This window comes from Mercenaria mercenaria, chromosome 15 (genome assembly GCF_021730395.1).
Source record: "Mercenaria mercenaria strain notata chromosome 15, MADL_Memer_1, whole genome shotgun sequence".
NCBI lineage: Eukaryota > Metazoa > Mollusca > Bivalvia > Venerida > Veneridae > Mercenaria > Mercenaria mercenaria.
Genome location: NC_069375.1, coordinates 46,005,104 through 46,023,007, shown reverse-complemented (window position 1 = coordinate 46,023,007; position 17,904 = coordinate 46,005,104). Strand labels below are relative to the sequence as shown.

The window sequence follows — 17,904 nt, the reverse complement described above, 5'->3', positions numbered from 1 at the left end:
CATTATTATATCAAATATCTAAAATATTTTATCCCACCACCCTTTTGTTAAATGGAGACGGCTAAAGTGTGTTTCCCTCATTTACCAAATTGGTTCTTTGTTTGTTTTGGGTTTAACTCCGTTTTTCAAATGTATTACTGGCATTTAATCAAACTAGTGTTTTTGGATTCTGTACCAGTACGATGTGGGTTCGAGCCTTACTCGGGGCGTTGAATTCTTCATGTGAGGAAGCCATCCAGCTGGCTTACGGAAGATCGCTGGTTCTACCCAGGTGCCCGCTCGTGATGAGATAATGCACCGAGGGGCACCTGGGGTCTTCCTCCACCAACAAAGCTGGAAAGTCGCCATATAACCTATAATCGTGTCGGCGCGACGTTAAACCCAACAAAATAAATAAATAAAAAAATAAATCTGTTCTTTTTCTAATATTCAAGACCAGATAAACACAATAATGCTCGACATTTACAATTGTTCTGATAAGGGTACATATAGAACATTCATCACTCCGTCTTTTAATGTCAGCTTTGATATACATCAAGACAATACAGTACAATTGTACTTTCTCTCATATTCCATAATATTAGTTACTTGGAAACTTGACTACAGGCACTTTTCGTGCTCGTTGACGATTAGCGGATACGCTTTTTTCTATATCCTCATGGCTCCGATCTTCATGTGTTTTCTGAGATGTTTGATTAAATGTTAGTTCCCTATGACAAGTTCGCATTTAGATATTTTCATACATCTGAATACATACTTTGAGATCTAACAGTGTTTGAGGCAGATGGTATATAGTAAATACTTACTTGAAGTAACAATGCGTGATGATATCCTCAGAAATAAAGTAGTACCGATTCTAAAAGTTAAAGAGAATATTCACAAAGAGACATTTTGAGTCAAAAGAATCCATTCCTAAATTGGTCGTTTATATGTATTGTGTGCAACATTTTGATCAAACATAACCATACGAACTTTAATATCTTAGTCTTAGACGGGTGCTAGAATGAAGTGTTTTTGTATTTGATAACGTAGTCAGATCAGAACTAGTTCCAGTGCGTTTATATTATTAGCTTCGCACATTCCTTGGAAAAAATTTCCTTTGCCGAACATTTGTATATATGTAAAGGTCTGTAATCTACTTAGGGATCAACTTCAGCGTATAAATGAAAGTATTATCAAAAGGTAGTTCCGAACACACTCGTACGCAAACAATTCACACTGCCTCTATTTTAAAAATGTTGTTCTTTATGTTTCGAAAGAAATTAATTTATTCTAATATTATTATTATTATTATGCATACATGAATCACCATGTTCTTTTGATAGTAACAAGATTTAACCTGCTACGTGTGTTTACATTTATGCATATAATTACAACGTGAAAGAGTCAACGACCTTTAGTTTCGTGAGGCTAAATTATAAGTGAATCATTGTATCTAATACGAATGCTATACATGTAATTCAGTATACATACTCTCATAGATCATAACTTTTTTTTAAACAAGTTTTATTTTATGTATCACTTTATAAACAAAACTATATAATTTGCGCTTTTACACGCACAGTTAAAAAGCTACGACATCAGAAACTTAATAATGTTTATTTGACCTTATTTCAGTGCGTTGGAATGTTTTTTGTTACTGAACAATAACGTTGATTGATAACTTTAACGGAAAATGACATGAATTGTTTACTAGTTTTGTTCAGGACCATTATTTTTGTAACTATGTTTAATAGTAACATGTAATATTGGAAATATAAATAATTCATATTATACTTTTTTCCGAAATACCTTTTGTGATTACACCATATTGCAAGTTGCAAGTAGAAGGGACGTATTTCGGCCACAGTATTCACAGTCATTTCTTAAGTCGGAAGAGTTAATAGAGGTAAGCATAACTGACAACAATTATAACTACACAATTATATTCATTTGAAAAGACAAGGTAAGTAGCCTACACCACAAATTGATGGAAGCTGAAACTTTATATAATAATTTCTACCAGAGTGTTTATCTTGCTTTTGTTTTAAAAGAAGTTATATTGTTAAAAACACATATTTTGCAAAACAGTAGATTTTGCCATGTAAAGGCAAATAAGAATATTGTACTAGTAGTAGCAAGCATAGTCATGAACCACAAAAAGCATAGTGCCAGCTTTTTATTTTTTGTTCTTTTTATGGTGGGGGTGCTGGGTCAACAGCTGCACCCATGCTCTTTCTTAATTTAAGGTTTGCAATAACTATAAATAACAATAAATAGTGTTTTGTTAACATCTCATGCTTTCTTGTGTATAAAATTGTAATGTTTTGCATCCAAATTGATCTAACAATAGTTATTTATGGAAATATTTACTCTATTTAGAGACTTTCAGTTTCTATGCCATCTAGACTTTATAATAACACATATTTACAAAGATAAGGATATAGACGAATTTTCTTACTTACAGATTGCTCCCAGGATCAAACTTCGGTGTATCTATTCGTGTATGGAATTGCTGAAAGCCAGGAATGAGCCTTAGCACAGTAGCAGATACTAACTGGAACAACGGTATTTACAATGTGTGATAAATAATTTGTCATGTTGTTGTTTTTATTTCCTGTGTGTCTTACTGCCAATGAAACTACACAAAGCTTTAACGATATATTTTATACTCTTATAAAATGTAACTATCGTGCCTAAAGTAGTTATCGAGTAGTTACCTGGCAAAAGTACTAATGTTGGTTGAAGAGTGCCATTAATCACAAAAGGCACACCTTTGCCATTAAAAAAGTTTATTTAATATACGAGGGTCATTCTTTAAATAATGACAATCGAGCGCATGCGTAGAATTTGAAACGCAAGAAATACGGATGATACAGGAATGACTTTTATATAATCCTGCAAATCTTGTAGAAAACTATCCGTTTCGGAGATATTTAGTTCTGTATCAGATGTAGTCATATACACTAAGCAAAATACATGTAGTTTTGAAAATCGAACAAAAATCTGAAATTAGAGCGTACATTAGAGTACGTTGTTCTTGAGAAATTATTGTAAGGCAGTTACTCAGTGAACAGCATACTTGATATGGAAGTCTGCAGTATAAGAGAAAACTGCTTACAGGTGGGTAAGTAAATTTAAGAATGAACAAACAGTCCTTAAAGACAGGGCTCGTTCTGGCAGGCCAAAAACAGCAGTGACGACAAAGAACATTGCTGCTGTAAGGCGGGTTAATTAATGAAGGCACAGGAACAATATCTCCGAGATAGCGTCTTTTCTTGGCATGTCAGCGGGGAGAACTCGTGAGATTTTTACCAAGCGCTTGAGCAAAAGAAAGGTTTGTGCCCAATGGGTGCCTCACATATTAACAGAGGAGCAAAAGGCCAACAGGATCAAATATGCTAAAGAAACGCTGAAAAGTTTAGATGATCGCACAATCACAGCTCCTAACAGGAGATGAAACCTGGATATACTTTTATGAGCCACAGCTTTGCGTTGACAACAGGAGTGGCTGCAAAAAGGTGACCAAAGACCAGTAATTGCGGAAAGAACTTTAAGTGTCAAAAAATGTTTTGTATACCATTTTCTTTAACTCTAGGGGTACTGTTGTACAAATTTCAACACCGTCAGGAAAGTCAGTTACTTGAACGTTTTATAGAGACAATGTAGTGAAAGCTGTTAAACATCAATACAAAAATATGCGTCAAAGGATTGGTAATCGCAGTATCAAGTTGAACCAATGCTGCAGCTAAAAAGTGTCATCGTTCAAAACTTTCTGAGAGATAAAAAAAAATGGAACAAATCGATCATTCCGCTTATTCGCCAGATCTAAGTTCTTGCGACGTTTTACTCTTTCCAAGGCTGAAAAATATGTGGCTGGAGACAAATATTTATCGGGCATTTGGAAGTGGTTTACTAGTATTTCAGTTACTGAAGACCATATCAAGGGGAAAACTACTCTGCAGCGTTCACATTTTGGATTTCTGGACTGCTGAAGTGGAAGTCAAGGGTGAATGTACACAGACTGTGTACCATTTTCCACCACTATTGTCATTATTTTTAGAATAGCACATTTATACATATACGTGAAGTAAGCCAGTGCAGCCAGAGTTCAGCTAGAGTTCAGCCAGAGTAGCCAGAACTCTGGCTACTCTGGCTAAGTTCACGCACATCTTTTATATCTAATCGTATACGTTTCATTGTATTGGCATGGGTAAAGAAATTCAACCCTGTATAATTTTGTTTCTATAACTAGCATATAGTAAGTGTAATTTGGTAACGATATTTTATATATATATGTGTGGTGTAGGCTACTTAACACCTTGATTGTTACTTAGGGCAATCACACAAGAGAGCAATTGATAACACGTGGAAGAAACTAACTGATTATATGAATCCAACACCAATTATAGAATACGCAAACCAAGAAGCATTCTTCCCTTACAGTGTCATCAGAGATCTAAAGGTTAGTGGTCTGTTGTTGTCTGAAAAGTGCATATTGTTGTTATTCTTGATAATATTTCTGATGGCACAAAAGGTAAAAGGGTTGTAGGTATATATTTACAGGATGATTCGTAGTAACATACATTTCATAATGCTATTATTTTACATAGGTAGGCTGTTTTGATTCCCAGTGTCTCTTGCAATAACCTATTTAAAAGTAAAGCTGTATGTTTTGTTTTCTTGACAGTATACTTAATAAAGAAATGTATCTTTGTATATAAAAATCAAATTTTTATTCATCATTCTTTCAATATCAATTCATTCCATTGAATACGTAGAAAGTATAAAGGTTAAAATATATAATTTTCAGTAAATTGAAGGTAATATTATGCATCCTCTTATTTGTATCAAGGAATTCTGAGTTACTTCTGAGAAGAATGAAGAAATTCTCAAAAGAGTTAGGGCAAAAGATCGGGCAGCATTTAATTGTTTCAAATCCTACCTAAGAATATCAAATCAGTCTAAGCTTGCTGAACTGCTGGAATGCGTGGAGATGGGAAAAGATATTACCGATAAAATGAAAGAGCTTGATGATACTTATAACAAAACAGGTGGAACTCTTTCGTTGGTTTATCGGCAAACTACAGAAGCCATTGACTTTGTGAGCTTTGATAATTTGTTTAGAATGAGATATTTGCAATCACTAGTAATGTGATAACCTTGCATATAAGGCAATCAACATGGTGTCCCAAAACATTTGATAAAGTTTTTATGTCTTTATTGTCTATAAGACAAGTTTATATTTACATGTAGTCAGTCGGAATTGTTTCATTTAAGAAAAAATGTTATAGCAGAACAGAAACTTGTTTTAATATGTTTCAATTATATTAGGTGGTTATGTGTTTGCGGAATAGTTTCACGAGGACGTAGCCCGAGTGACTTACACACGCGGTATATGGCCAGTTCATATTGTTGAGATATATTAGAATATGGTTTTGCTACATATCGTTCGATTCCAATTTTCTTTTACGTAAACAAGTAGATGAAATAGGGAAGCACTGTTTTATGGTTCATGTGTGGCGGCAAATATAGAAGGTATTAAACATTTTTGGAAATGAACTACATGTCGTATTGTTGGTTCAGTCTTCAACAGGTTAATCAAATATACTTGAATATATATGATATAAGTCAGTGACAGCTTATAAAATGTTCGTAATTCATGTTTATTTTTGCCGGTAGAAAAATCACATTAAATTTAATCAAAATCATGCCAATCTGAAATTATCTTAGCTGGATATGGTATAGTTAACAGCGTGCAAAATGCACTAGGAACACAGCCAGGAAATACATTTTCAAGGAGAACAGTAAATCTTCAAACAAATCCACAGGAAAGATATGACAAAAACCTGATCTTCTCTGATCAGTTTGATGGTAATGAGATTGATGCAAATAAATGGAAGCATGAAATATCTGCATCTGGAGGAGGGGTAAGTATAAATATAAATATAAAATATGACGGAAATATGTTTTTCTATTATCAATTTGACTGAAACATGATACATGCCAGCAAATGGAAGCAAGAATATTTGCATCTTGGGGAGGGATGAGTATAAAAATATGAGACGGAAATATGATATTTTCATATCAGTTTGACGGCTGAAGTAAATACATAGAAGCATGAATTATCTGCATCTGGAGGAAAAATTAATATAAACAAACATACCATACGATGGAAAAACAGTTTGATAAAAACATTATTAATGGAAGTAAATGGAAGTATGAAAGGTTTACATCCGGATGAAGGGTAGTTCAGCTAATGTGCCCGATATGTTTACTAATATGTGTAATACATTCTGATGTTAGTAATACTTATATATGTCATAGATGTATTTAAGACACATCTATTTATTCTGCTTACAGCTTAATATGATGTGAGGTTAAAAATAAAGGTAGCTAAGTAAAATATGTATTTAATGTACAAAGTATATATAGCTACAGCATGTGCAATTTTGCGAATTAAACTTCAGTGTAACAAAAAGCACCTTGATTACTGGCATCAAGTCACATCAACACAGTTTACTCTTATCTTTAAGTTTTAGTTTAAATGGTATGGAAAAACGCAAGATAATCTTCTCAGCTTAGTTAACGGTAAAGCTTGAACCAACAGCAGCAAAGAAAAGACTTAATAATTTGATATCAACGGTCTTTTAGTTCTTCAGATAAAATAGGAAAATGAATAATTTAAAAATTAAACGAGACTTACCTGGAAGTTGAAGTTCAATTGTAATTCTATGAGACAACGATATTATGAGGAGATGAAATGAGAGATGTAGCTCGCGCATGCGCAGTCAGTATTTACAGCTATTTTTGACATGATTTGACTTTCCCAAACTGTCAACACCTGGATTTATTTATAAACCTGTAAACTATTGTAGGGAGGGTAGGGAGGCATTTCATCTCCTCATAATATCGTTGTCTCATAGAATTACAATTGAACTTCAACTTCCAGGTAAGTCTCGTTTAATTTTTAAATTCTATTTCGACAACGATAATGTTATTCGGTATGAAATGAGACTTTAAAGCCTCAAATCATGTCATATAAAAACAGCATTACCATCCTCTCAATGTAATCGTAACACTGCTTCTGCAACGTGATCTGTGTCTACAATTTTCTTGTCGTAGAACTTAGCAAATGTACTTTCAGAAGACCAGCCTGCTTTCTTCATAATGTCTGTAATCGGTACTGATAATTCCTTCGCTTTTGACGCAGCAGCTGCCCGCACACTATGAGCGCCAAATATTTCTGTATCTATTCCTGCTCTTAACATCACAACTTTAATCCAACGTGCAACTGTATCTTTTGATACCGCTTGATGTGGTTTTATGTAGCTAATCAACAATTTTTCCTCTGAACTATTCCTCAATTTTCTTGTTCTATTCAAATATTCTTTAAGCACAAAATAAGGACACAGTCTCCTATCTGGAGGATAAGCCTTCAAATGAAAAGTAGAATAGTCAACACCCGGTCGACTTTGTTTCAATAAACTGTCAAACATAAATACAAACTCGGAAGGAAACTTTTTCAACTGAGTAACAAGTAACAAATGAATGGTTTGAATTCGAGCTGCATTCACAAGTGCAAGTAGCATCACTAATTTTAAGGTCAAATCTTTTAGACTCAAATGTTTGACTGGTGATAACTTTTTTAAATAAATCAATACTTTATCCACATTCCAAATGTGTGTATATCTACTAACTGGTGGTCTTAAATGGAAAACTCCCTTCATAAATCGTATGACAGTTGGATGCGTCCCGACTGTAAACTTCCCCAATACTATTCCCAATGATGATAACGAACTTCTAGCAATATTTATGGAACTGTAACTTTGTCCCCGTTCAAATTCCTCAGTCAAAAAATCCACTACATCAGTTATAGACACACAAATTTTATCAATTTTCCGTTCGACACAGAACTGAAACCATCGCGTAATATAGACTTGGTATTCACGTTTCGTTGAGTTACGCCATGATGCCATGAGGATTCTGGTAGCCGGTTTTGAAAAACCTCTGTTTCTATAGGATTTCCGGACAACTTGCATGCTATTAGAACCATTTGTTTTGCTAGTGGATGAGTTCCTTCCTTGTGAGGTAACTGAAGTATCTGTGCTACTTTTGGTAAGATAATTGGCTGATCTACAAGTAGCGTCATCAACACTGGGAACCAGATTTGCGTCGTCCATAGAGGAACCACCAGGATGGCCCGAGCTCTGTCGCTTTGCACTTTCTGAATGCACCTCCCTACCATGCTGAAACATGGAAAACAATAGTTAAGCTCAAACTGCTTCCAATCTATACTAAATGCATCAATGAAACTAGCTTCTGGATCTGGCTTCCAAGAACAAAATCTTTCAACTTTCTTATTCAACCTAGAGGCAAATAAATCAATAGTAGGATATTCCCAATATCTACATATCTGTTCAAACACCTCTTGCTTCAATTCCCATTCGATATGGTCCTTGAATTTCCGTGAAGGCTCGTCCGCCGGATTTTCGAGGCCTGGAATATGCGAACCAATCAGCCACATGTTATTGTCTAAACACAAATTCCAAATCTTTTTAGCTATCTCATCGCAATCATGTGACTTTACCCCACCAAAATTATTAATATAACTCACCGTGGTTGTAGAGTCTGAGAGTACTTTCACATATTTACCCTGTATTTCACACAAAAATGACTGTAAAGCTAAAAATACAGCCAACATTTCTAATGCATTAATGTGGTATTCTAACTCTGATTTCGTCCAACGACCGCCTATCTCAGTTTCACCTAGTATAGCACCCCATCCTGTTCGACTACTGTCAGTCGTAATGACAACTTCAGGATTTTCCCTGCGTATTTTTCTCACCTGATTTTGTATGTTATCAATCCACCAAAGCAATTCTGATTTCATTTTCAAAGTAATTTTCATAATTGCGTCAAAATTTCCTGCATTACACCTTAAAGCTATAGTCTTACTTTTTTCAAGTTCTCTGTAGTGCAGTTTCCCAACTTCAACTGCAGAAAAACTGGCCACCAACAACCCAATTACTTTTGCCACTACTCTAATTTGAGCATCATTCTTGTTATACAACTTTTTACATTCAGATTTGATTTTTTCTTTCTTTTCATCTGGTAAAAAGACTATCATTTGTCGTGAATCAATGTAATTTCCTAAATACACGATTCTCTGAGTAGGTTCAAAAATACTCTTATCCAAATTAAGAATAAATCCTAACGATGTCATTAACTGTGACGTAGCCCTCACATTTTCGCGACAACTCTGCTTTGTTACACCACCAAGCAAACTGTCATCAATAAACCCAGTACTAATATGCCCTTCATTCCTAAGTTTTGCATATACATGCTTCATAAGCTTTGTAAAATAGCGCGGCCCTGACCCGACTCCATTCGCCATGCAGGAAAATTGCATTATTTCTCCTTGCCATTGAAATCTAAACAAATGTTTCTGTTCTTCAGCCAAAGGAATACTATAATATGCTTTCCTAATATCGACACTGCACATATACATGTCTTTTGTTATCAACTGTAATGCGTTTTCAAAATTTTCCATCTTAAAATGACAATAAGGTATATATTCATTCAATTTCTTCAAATTTAGTATCAGCCTAAACTCTGATGTGTCTTTTTTAGGTCTAAGAAAAATAGGGGATAAAAACTGGTCTGAACGATAGTCTACTTTACTAATGACTTCTTCATCTAATAATTTCCTTATTTCCTTATTTATCAACTGTGTATCTCTTGAATTAAACTGATACTGACTTAAACTATTTTGAACAGGCATTTCATTATCAACAAATTTAAAATGACAATGTGTCACAATATCCAAAACAGTTTTATCACTTGTTAAATTTTCCCATTCATTTTGGAAATATTTCAACCGACCTGCTTTAAAATTACCAGGGCAAAATGCAAAGTTTTTACTTACCGTTTCTATTGACGGTATGCTCCTGACCTCTGACCCCCACGGCGTGGAAAGTTTTTTGGATCAGAACGAGCACTACTTGAAGAACCAAACGAAGCACCATAACCCGGTGACTTATGTGAAAACTGCTGCGGCCGTGCCCTACCACGCCAATTTGGCGGCGGTGGCCGGAATGGTGGCCTCCTTGGTCCAAACGCCTTTGAACGTGATGATTGGTTTAACTTATATCCGATCTTTGACATATCTTCTATGTCCTTTGTCGTTTTTGACAAATCATCCCCAAACAGTTCTGACGTGTAAGGCACACTGGGGTTACATAAATGTATATATTCCGATTTTAATTCTGGTTTAATAACTTCACGTCTAGTCATGTTTATTTGTTTGTTGGCATGTCCAAACAAAGAAAGTGCATCATTGCATTGATCCACCACTTGCGAAATTTCACTGAATTTTTCTTTGACGTCACTTTCAAATTCCGCCAACTTGTTAACAACTTTAGTGATCAAAATAGATCCTTTTATCAATGACGCTTCAGAATTTTGTAGTTTTTTATCAATAAACTTGGTTTGTGTCAAGCACACATCCCAAATTGGTTTATTCACTTTAACGTTAACCAACGCTTCACAATTTTCTGGTCTTGGAATATTATCCTCTTTTGTCATTTGTGCGTAACATTCCTCGCTCATCCCATTCCGAAATAAATTATTGATATTCTGTGCCAATGATGGATCAACTGGGGGGTCACAAATTTCACGACCCTTGAAACGTTCAGCCATTGAGTCAAACCGACTTTTCTTTGCTGGAGGTGGGGTAATCATATTATCATCCCGCACTTCCCCCTCATCACCTTGTTCACTCCCGTCATCCCCTTCATCTGCTCCATACTGAAAAGCAGCATCAACATAAGAATACACCTGTTCCATGTTTTCTTCCATATCTTTCATTCTTACTGAAAAAGTGTCCATAGACTTTTCCATTTTATCCATTGTCGATTCGGCGGTTTTTTGATTTTTTAAAATTACTCCAATTTGAGAAAGTAATTTTTGTTCTAAGGACTGAGTAGGAACACTAGTGCCCGAATCAGCGGGCCCTTTTCCTTTTGCACTGTTTTTATTGGAAGTCCCTTTCACTTTCTCTTTCCCGTCATTTGCAACCGATTTCGCCTTTTCAGGGTTTTTCGCCATGATAGAATTACTCCCGGACAACACACTAAATTTGTCCAAGTTTCACTTAAATTGTGTTTCAAAACATAGAAAACACAAAATCTCTGAATTTATCTTTCCTATGGGCACTTAATGGCCACCTAGGAAACCGCAATGTGCGCCAACTAGCAGTAAAAAACTCAAAAAACTAGCGACTGCAAGAACGGCATGTAAAACCGTTCGCCATTTGCAAGCTACTGACTGTGCATGCGCGAGCTACATCTCTCATTTCATACCGAATAACATTATCGTTGTCGAAATAGAATTAGTCGTGTTCCACTAACAATCTTTTGCCTTTACACATTCAAGATTGAATTAATGGCTGTTTGCACTTCCGTTGTAGTTTTAATGCTATTGTTATATTTTTATCCTTTTAAAATGTAGAACTGGGAGTTCCAGATATACTCACCTGAACAAGTCAACAGCTTCATCAAGGAAAATGTATTATATCTCCGTCCCGTAAGTTTCATTTTATTGTTGAAGAAGCTTGTTCAGTACGTATCAATTACTGTTTTATTTTTTAATTAAACTGTCGTAAAATAAGTCATTGTTCTTGTTTAACAATCATGTTTGTAATACCAGTTCTACAAATATTTATTGTTTTCATAGACATTAACAGCTGACAAATTTGGTGAGGAATTTCTATACCGTGGTATTTTAGACGTTGAAGGTGAGTTTTGAGATATTGTAATACGTTCAGAATCAGATTTGAGAACTATCAAAGATGCTTGTAACACGATGCCAATATCAGATTTTGACTGGAGTAAAGGAATTAAGAAACTTCAAATAAAATTCGTAAAGTCTTCTCTGTTTTTAATCTTCAGTGTAAAAGACAGAATGTAATAAGTGCTATCTGAAATTCAATTATGGTTGTGTTTATGTTCTGGGAGTGGATCTCACAGTTTAAATGACTATTAAATTAAGCTGATTTAAAATAAATAACGGATATACACACATAAGGGCCGAGTTTAAGCATAAATGAAGAAGGCATGCGATCGTTATTCACAGGTTTATTTGACACCCAGTCGTACGTATATCTTTAAAGAAAAAATCAAAATTAAACAAATCAAATAATTATGCTTCAGAGATCTGGGGAGAATGTACAAACACCAAGTTTTATGGTGGATATCGAGATTCAAAATATGGCATGATATCACCGGTAATGTCGGCCAAATTGATGTTGCAAGAAAAGTTCAGTTTCAGGTATGGTCGAGCGGAAGTTGAGGCTAAAATGCCAAAAGGGGATTGGATACGGCCATGTAAGTATTTTCGTCTGATGTATGCAACAACAAAGGTATTAAAGTGAAATTGAGATCATTCATTTAATGTTTAATATAATATAACAATTCTTTTAATGATGCATATCTTAAGATACTCAGATACACAAAACCAATTTAATAGGTGCGCACAATTAAATCACCTTATAGATCATTAAGGCTCATAATGCCTTTGTTTTAAATGTGGCAGCCACATTTTTCTTTCGTTATTAACATAAAATATGTTAATTTCTTGTGAAATCCTATGTATGATAATTGTTTTCTATAATTTTACAAAGGTTTGAATATTGATGAATGTAGTAGTCTTTTGTCTTTAATTACCTCCCTTTGTATCTCTATCTGTACAGTCTCATGTGCAGTATTAAGAGTAACGCTTTTATAACGATATAACTTTGCATAACATATATTTGGACAGCTGTTTCATCAGTTTTTAACACAAAATTTAAAGCCTTATAGAACTTTAAGGTTTCTCATGTATTGAAAACCTGCAAGATGTAGTAATTTTTCCACAGCAATTCAATTGCTCCCTCGAGACAATGTTTATGGAGAATGGCCAAGCTCAGGACAGATTGTTATGGCTGAAAGCAGAGGTATTTAGTTTATACAGGCTTTAAAGAAGCATGTTTCACGATTTACTTTAACTGAAAAGCCTATGACTCATAGAGTCTTATTTCAAACGCAGTAGAGCAAAATAATTTTTGAACCCTAACTTTGGACAGTTAAAGCACAATCAATCGGTTTAAGTGTTTCCGTTATAGACCGTCCAAAGGCGGTGCCCAGCAGTGTAAATCCTTTGATCCTCCTTGTGTGGTGTAAGCATATAATATTGCAAACTAAACGTCAGAATATTATAGTTCTATTTTACGGCTCTCGCGTCCCAACCCGACAGAAATTGGCGGCATTTGTGAAGTACATAATTTTTTTAGGTAACCTTAACTATGGAAGAATTGGTGTAGAGAACGTAACATGCACGCTTCACTGGGGAACTCAGTGGAATGAAAATAGATGGGAAATGACAACTGGTCAGAAGTGCGTATTTTTTATTTCTTTTAAAAAAATATTAAATGGACGGAAGTTTGGTTTTTGAACTCCTGATAAAAAAACTTACGGCACAGTAAATTAACATTTCACTTTTAAAAACTTGCATTTTTAATTTTGTTTAGGAAGGTTTTTGGTTTCAAAATAGATATTTGTAATGTACATAAATTAATTGAATTTAATTTTATAAAAGTAATTGTACCCGTTTATAAATTGAAAAAGGAAATCTGCAGTTGAAACATGGGGAGATGATTTTCACACATTTTACATGGATTGGACTCCTGATCATATAACGTATGTATGTGTTCCAAGTTATAATAACTAGATATAAAATTGGTGAGAGCACTTTCAAACCAATTTGACCTGGATCCAGCCAATATTTATATGAATTCATGTATAGTGTCTTTGTGGCCCCGTAGTCGTGTTGTTTGTTAGGATCGCTGACATTAGATCATTTGCTTCTAACAAGTGTTGGCTCGGGCAAGATATTAAAACTTTGATGCGAGAAAGTCGACAGAAAGCTACCAATAGATTGCTTACATTAGTTTGGTCTCGCTATCCACGCACCCGTCCATACCTTAATAACTTCATTTGATTTGATTTAACGGCGCATCAACATAGTACATGTAATATGGCATCAAACAAGACTGAAATATTTGGTTTCACACACCATTAACATCGAAAGAAACATATTTGAAGTCCTACAGAATGTTGAACAAACTATTTTCTCCCGTTGATGAATTACGTATAATTTGTAAATTGGTATTGCACAGCCATTCAGACTTTTAAAATTACTTTAACAGGAAAGTAACATAATTTCATTGAAAAATTAATACCAAAACACCCTGATCAGACTTTTGTTTCCTCTTGATAGACTTGGAGTAGATGACGTACCAGTAATGACATCAGTAACTCCTATAGGTGGATATTTCAAGAAAGGATTTTTTGATGGAGATAATATTTGGTGTGATGGTGGAAAAAATGCGCCTTTTGACAGAGAGGTATATATGCAAGGCATTTTTTTTTGTAAAAATGGACTTTATAGATATTATTTTACAAAATTTACATCTACGCAAAGCCATTCTATTGACATTAAAGTATGATTATTTTAGAGCAGTCTGAAATTTTGAAAATAAAAAATGCAAACTGCTATGTCCATGTTTTAAGAATACATTTTCTCCACATAATATTATCTCATGCCAAATTTTCAGTTTAGTCTCCAATTTAGCCTGGCTGTCGGGGGAACCAATGACTACTTTCCAGATTTCGTGCAGAATGTTGGCTATGAGAAGCCATGGTGCAACAGGGACCACGGGCGGCAAAAAAGTTTTACGAGTCGAGAGATAAATGGAGGGATACTTGGAATGGAGAGGACGCTGCACTGAAAATCCGTTCTGTTAAAATATGGTCGGATAAGATATCATGACAATAAATGTATCCTATAAAATGCTGTTGTTCATGCTATAAATTACTGAAGTTTTGGCGGCTTTCTCTACTGGAAGTGGGAGTCTTATATACATTATACATCCCTTATTGAATAAATACAATGCCCTGTATTGTGAATGCTGTAAAACCAGTAGTCTGTTTCAACATTAACAGCATGCTGTTATGTTTCATACAATCACAACTTGCAGCCTATATCGTCTTTGAAATAATCACACTTTAGAATGATAGTTCTTCTAACGTACTTTATAATGAAGTAAATCTTATTTTACAGTTCGATAATAATCAGTACATTTGCAGTCTGTCACATTTACAACGAACATAATTGAAGAAACATAATTGCACGTTTCATACAGTTCTCATTTTGTTTGAAATATACTAGTCTATACATATCCTGACAATCTGGTACACCTGTTTTACATTTTAAAACGGAATTGTAATTAAATGCGTGTTAAAAATGCTAGATACAAAGTGAAAGAATATGTCAAACGAATGTTGATCTATTGAGCACAATATTATTATTGTAGCGTAAGAATTTACGCATTCAGCACGCGAGTCATCTGGGGTGTAAGACGGGGTTTTCCAGCATTGGCATACTATAAAAACATTAGTTTTACTTTATTTCTTATTTTAATTGAGGAATACGAAATGCAAGAAAAAGAATATATCACTAATTGAGTGTATGGATGGAAATATCTTGCATTGGGATAACTGTTTTGTGATAACTCGGCAGAGCCTCGTTACTGCCTAAACAGCTAACCTCGAACCAGATATTTCCATCCGCACCTTCCAGTGAAAGATTCTGATAATGTTCACTTGACAAACAACTCAAAAAACAATTGGTAGACAACTAAAAGTGTCACTACTCATTTGAAGTAAAACTGTCTTGTAGAATGGTGTATTCAGATTTTCTGATATGCTAATCGCTTTAGCCTTGCTTTTTTGAAACATTTCTAAACATAGAAATACTAATTTATATCTTCTCAGAGAAAATCTAGTTATTCTTTCTAATATTAAAAGCTGCAGATAATTAAAATCTGTTTTCGTAGGTACTAGTATACTGCAGTCAGAAAGAATGTGACATAGTGATACGTAATAAACATATCTTACAATGTAATTGTATTACACATGTATGTCAAATAAATGTTTTTAGATCACCCGAGCACTTGCAATCGCACATGCCCATCGTCCGACAGCATAGTGCAGCGTTTACAGGATTCAGTCAAACTTTACAGGAACGTTTCGTCAAATCACACGACCACCAGAGGATATGGCCAAATATATGAGCTGTGCCATGGAAAAACCAACATAGTGGCTTTGCGACCAGCATGGATCCAGACCAGCCTGCGCAACGGTTTCTTTAATTACAATAGGCTTTGAAAGCGAACAGCATGGATCCATGCTGGTCACAAAACCACTATGTTGATTTTCTCATGGCACGGCTCATATATTACGTGTGGAAACTACAGTGGCAACTGAAAAGTGGCTAATCTCATTTAAGCAGCATTTTATGACATTTTTCACTGTTCGTATTCTCTCTTGAAATTTATCTTACAATTCTGACAAAATGTATATCAGCGTTATGGTTCTTAATCAAGTTACCCACCTAATAATGATAAAAAAAAAGTCTGCAAAGTTTCAAAGCTATAGCTCTTATAGTATTTAAGAAAAGTGGACCTAAACAAAACTTTCAACCAAGAAATTAAAATTGTATAAGTACGAAAAGGGTCGACATTCTGCAAAAGCAACTGAGAGTTATGATCCTTGGTCTACTTACTCTACTACTAATGATTGTAAAAATGTGTGCAAAGTTTCAAAGCTATAGCTCTTAATAGTTTTTGAAAAAGAGTGGACCTAAACAAAAATCTGAACCAAAGCCAAAGCCAAAGCCGACGACCAAGTGACGACAATACCTCTTTTTTTTTTCAAATCAGACGAGCTAATAAAACATTCAACTTGGTCGGAGGTACTGATACTCGTACCGAGGTGATTATCCCACGTGACTCACACGATTGTTACTATTTTAAGCGTCGGTTCCGATAGGGTTTTTAACAAAATGGATTGTGAAAAGGTATGGCGCAGAATAGAATAGAATATGAGTGACTCTTGGACATAGTGAGTGCATTTCTGTCCCGAAAGTCGTTAGTAAAAGAATCGTACTTCGACTCAGTGCTGTTACCATTTCTGATCCTTTTGCATCATGGGAGTCCATTCATTTTTTGACAACAGACACCCGCTTAAGCCGTTAGTAGCTGGCAGTGTGAGGGGCATTGCACTGTTAAAAAGACTCAATCAAATCGAGTCTGTTATTATTCTACTTGGTTGCATTAAGCCTATGCTTCCAATGATTTTTGTTTATGTTTTTTAACCATTTTATATAATTTCGCGTTGCGCTGACTACCTCTTTAATCCCCCATTTTTTTACATTTGTGTCAATCCAGGATATGACTGTTTAAGAAAAGTAGGAGAATATCAGCTGTAAAGCATTCGAGCGGTCAAAGTCTTCTACCGGAATAACACTTTGTTACTACAGCATAAACAATTTTGGATGTGGCGAAACAATTGTAATGGTTTGCATATTCTCCATACTGCCGTTATTTAATCATTGCAACCAAATACAATATACATGTACTGCATATCCTCAAAATTACCCATCATTTATGAACCAGGCTATTACAGTCGATCCGTTGAACCTGTTTGACTAAAGGGTAATCAGACAGACGGACAAACTGGCAGAAAAACAAAATAAAATAATTTGCATCTTTTCTGTATTGCATTCTTCATGTTTCCTGAAAAATCCTCCTACACTTCTTAAGTTATCAGTGATTACATTTTCAAGTTTTTTTCTAAATAGGAGTTGCCATAGCAACCTGTTTTTCACATACCAGCAAAATAAAAGGACGCGCATAAGTTCCTTATTTTCCATTATCACACACTTCAAGTTATCACAGTTGAGGAACATCTGATAATCTGACTAAATTACACCATCTTTCACAAATGTAAGATCCTATGTTTAGTGTTTATAACCGGACAGAAGACT

General features: G+C 34.8%; 1 protein-coding gene across 1 annotated transcript; it reads left to right on the top strand.

The window, feature by feature from the left end:
* Positions 1-1,197: 1,197 nt before the first annotated feature.
* LOC123559546 (beta-1,3-glucan-binding protein-like) lies at positions 1,198-15,695 on the top strand. The gene is made up of 13 exons (XM_053525165.1): positions 1,198-1,888; positions 2,447-2,547; positions 4,317-4,444; positions 4,835-5,033; positions 5,713-5,909; positions 11,491-11,565; positions 11,716-11,776; positions 12,192-12,365; positions 12,896-12,973; positions 13,310-13,412; positions 13,644-13,715; positions 14,296-14,422; positions 14,633-15,695. The coding sequence occupies exons 4-13, from the start codon at positions 4,976-4,978 to the stop codon at positions 14,804-14,806; spliced, it is 1,119 nt and encodes a 372-aa protein (XP_053381140.1). The 5' UTR covers positions 1,198-1,888; positions 2,447-2,547; positions 4,317-4,444; positions 4,835-4,975; the 3' UTR covers positions 14,807-15,695.
* The last annotated feature ends 2,209 nt before the right edge of the window (positions 15,696-17,904 follow it).

What these genes read in the sequence shown, in the direction of transcription:
- LOC123559546 (XM_053525165.1), top strand. Translation starts at nt 4,976, where the DNA reads ATGGGAAAAGATATTACCGATAAAATGAAAGAGCTTGATGATACTTAT. An exon ending in TGATACTTATAACAAAACAG is followed by an intron (nt 5,034 to 5,712) that starts GTGGAACTCTTT and finishes AAATTATCTTAG; the next exon opens with CTGGATATGGTATAGTTAAC. An exon ending in TGTTATGGCTGAAAGCAGAG is followed by an intron (nt 12,974 to 13,309) that starts GTATTTAGTTTA and finishes TAATTTTTTTAG; the next exon opens with GTAACCTTAACTATGGAAGA.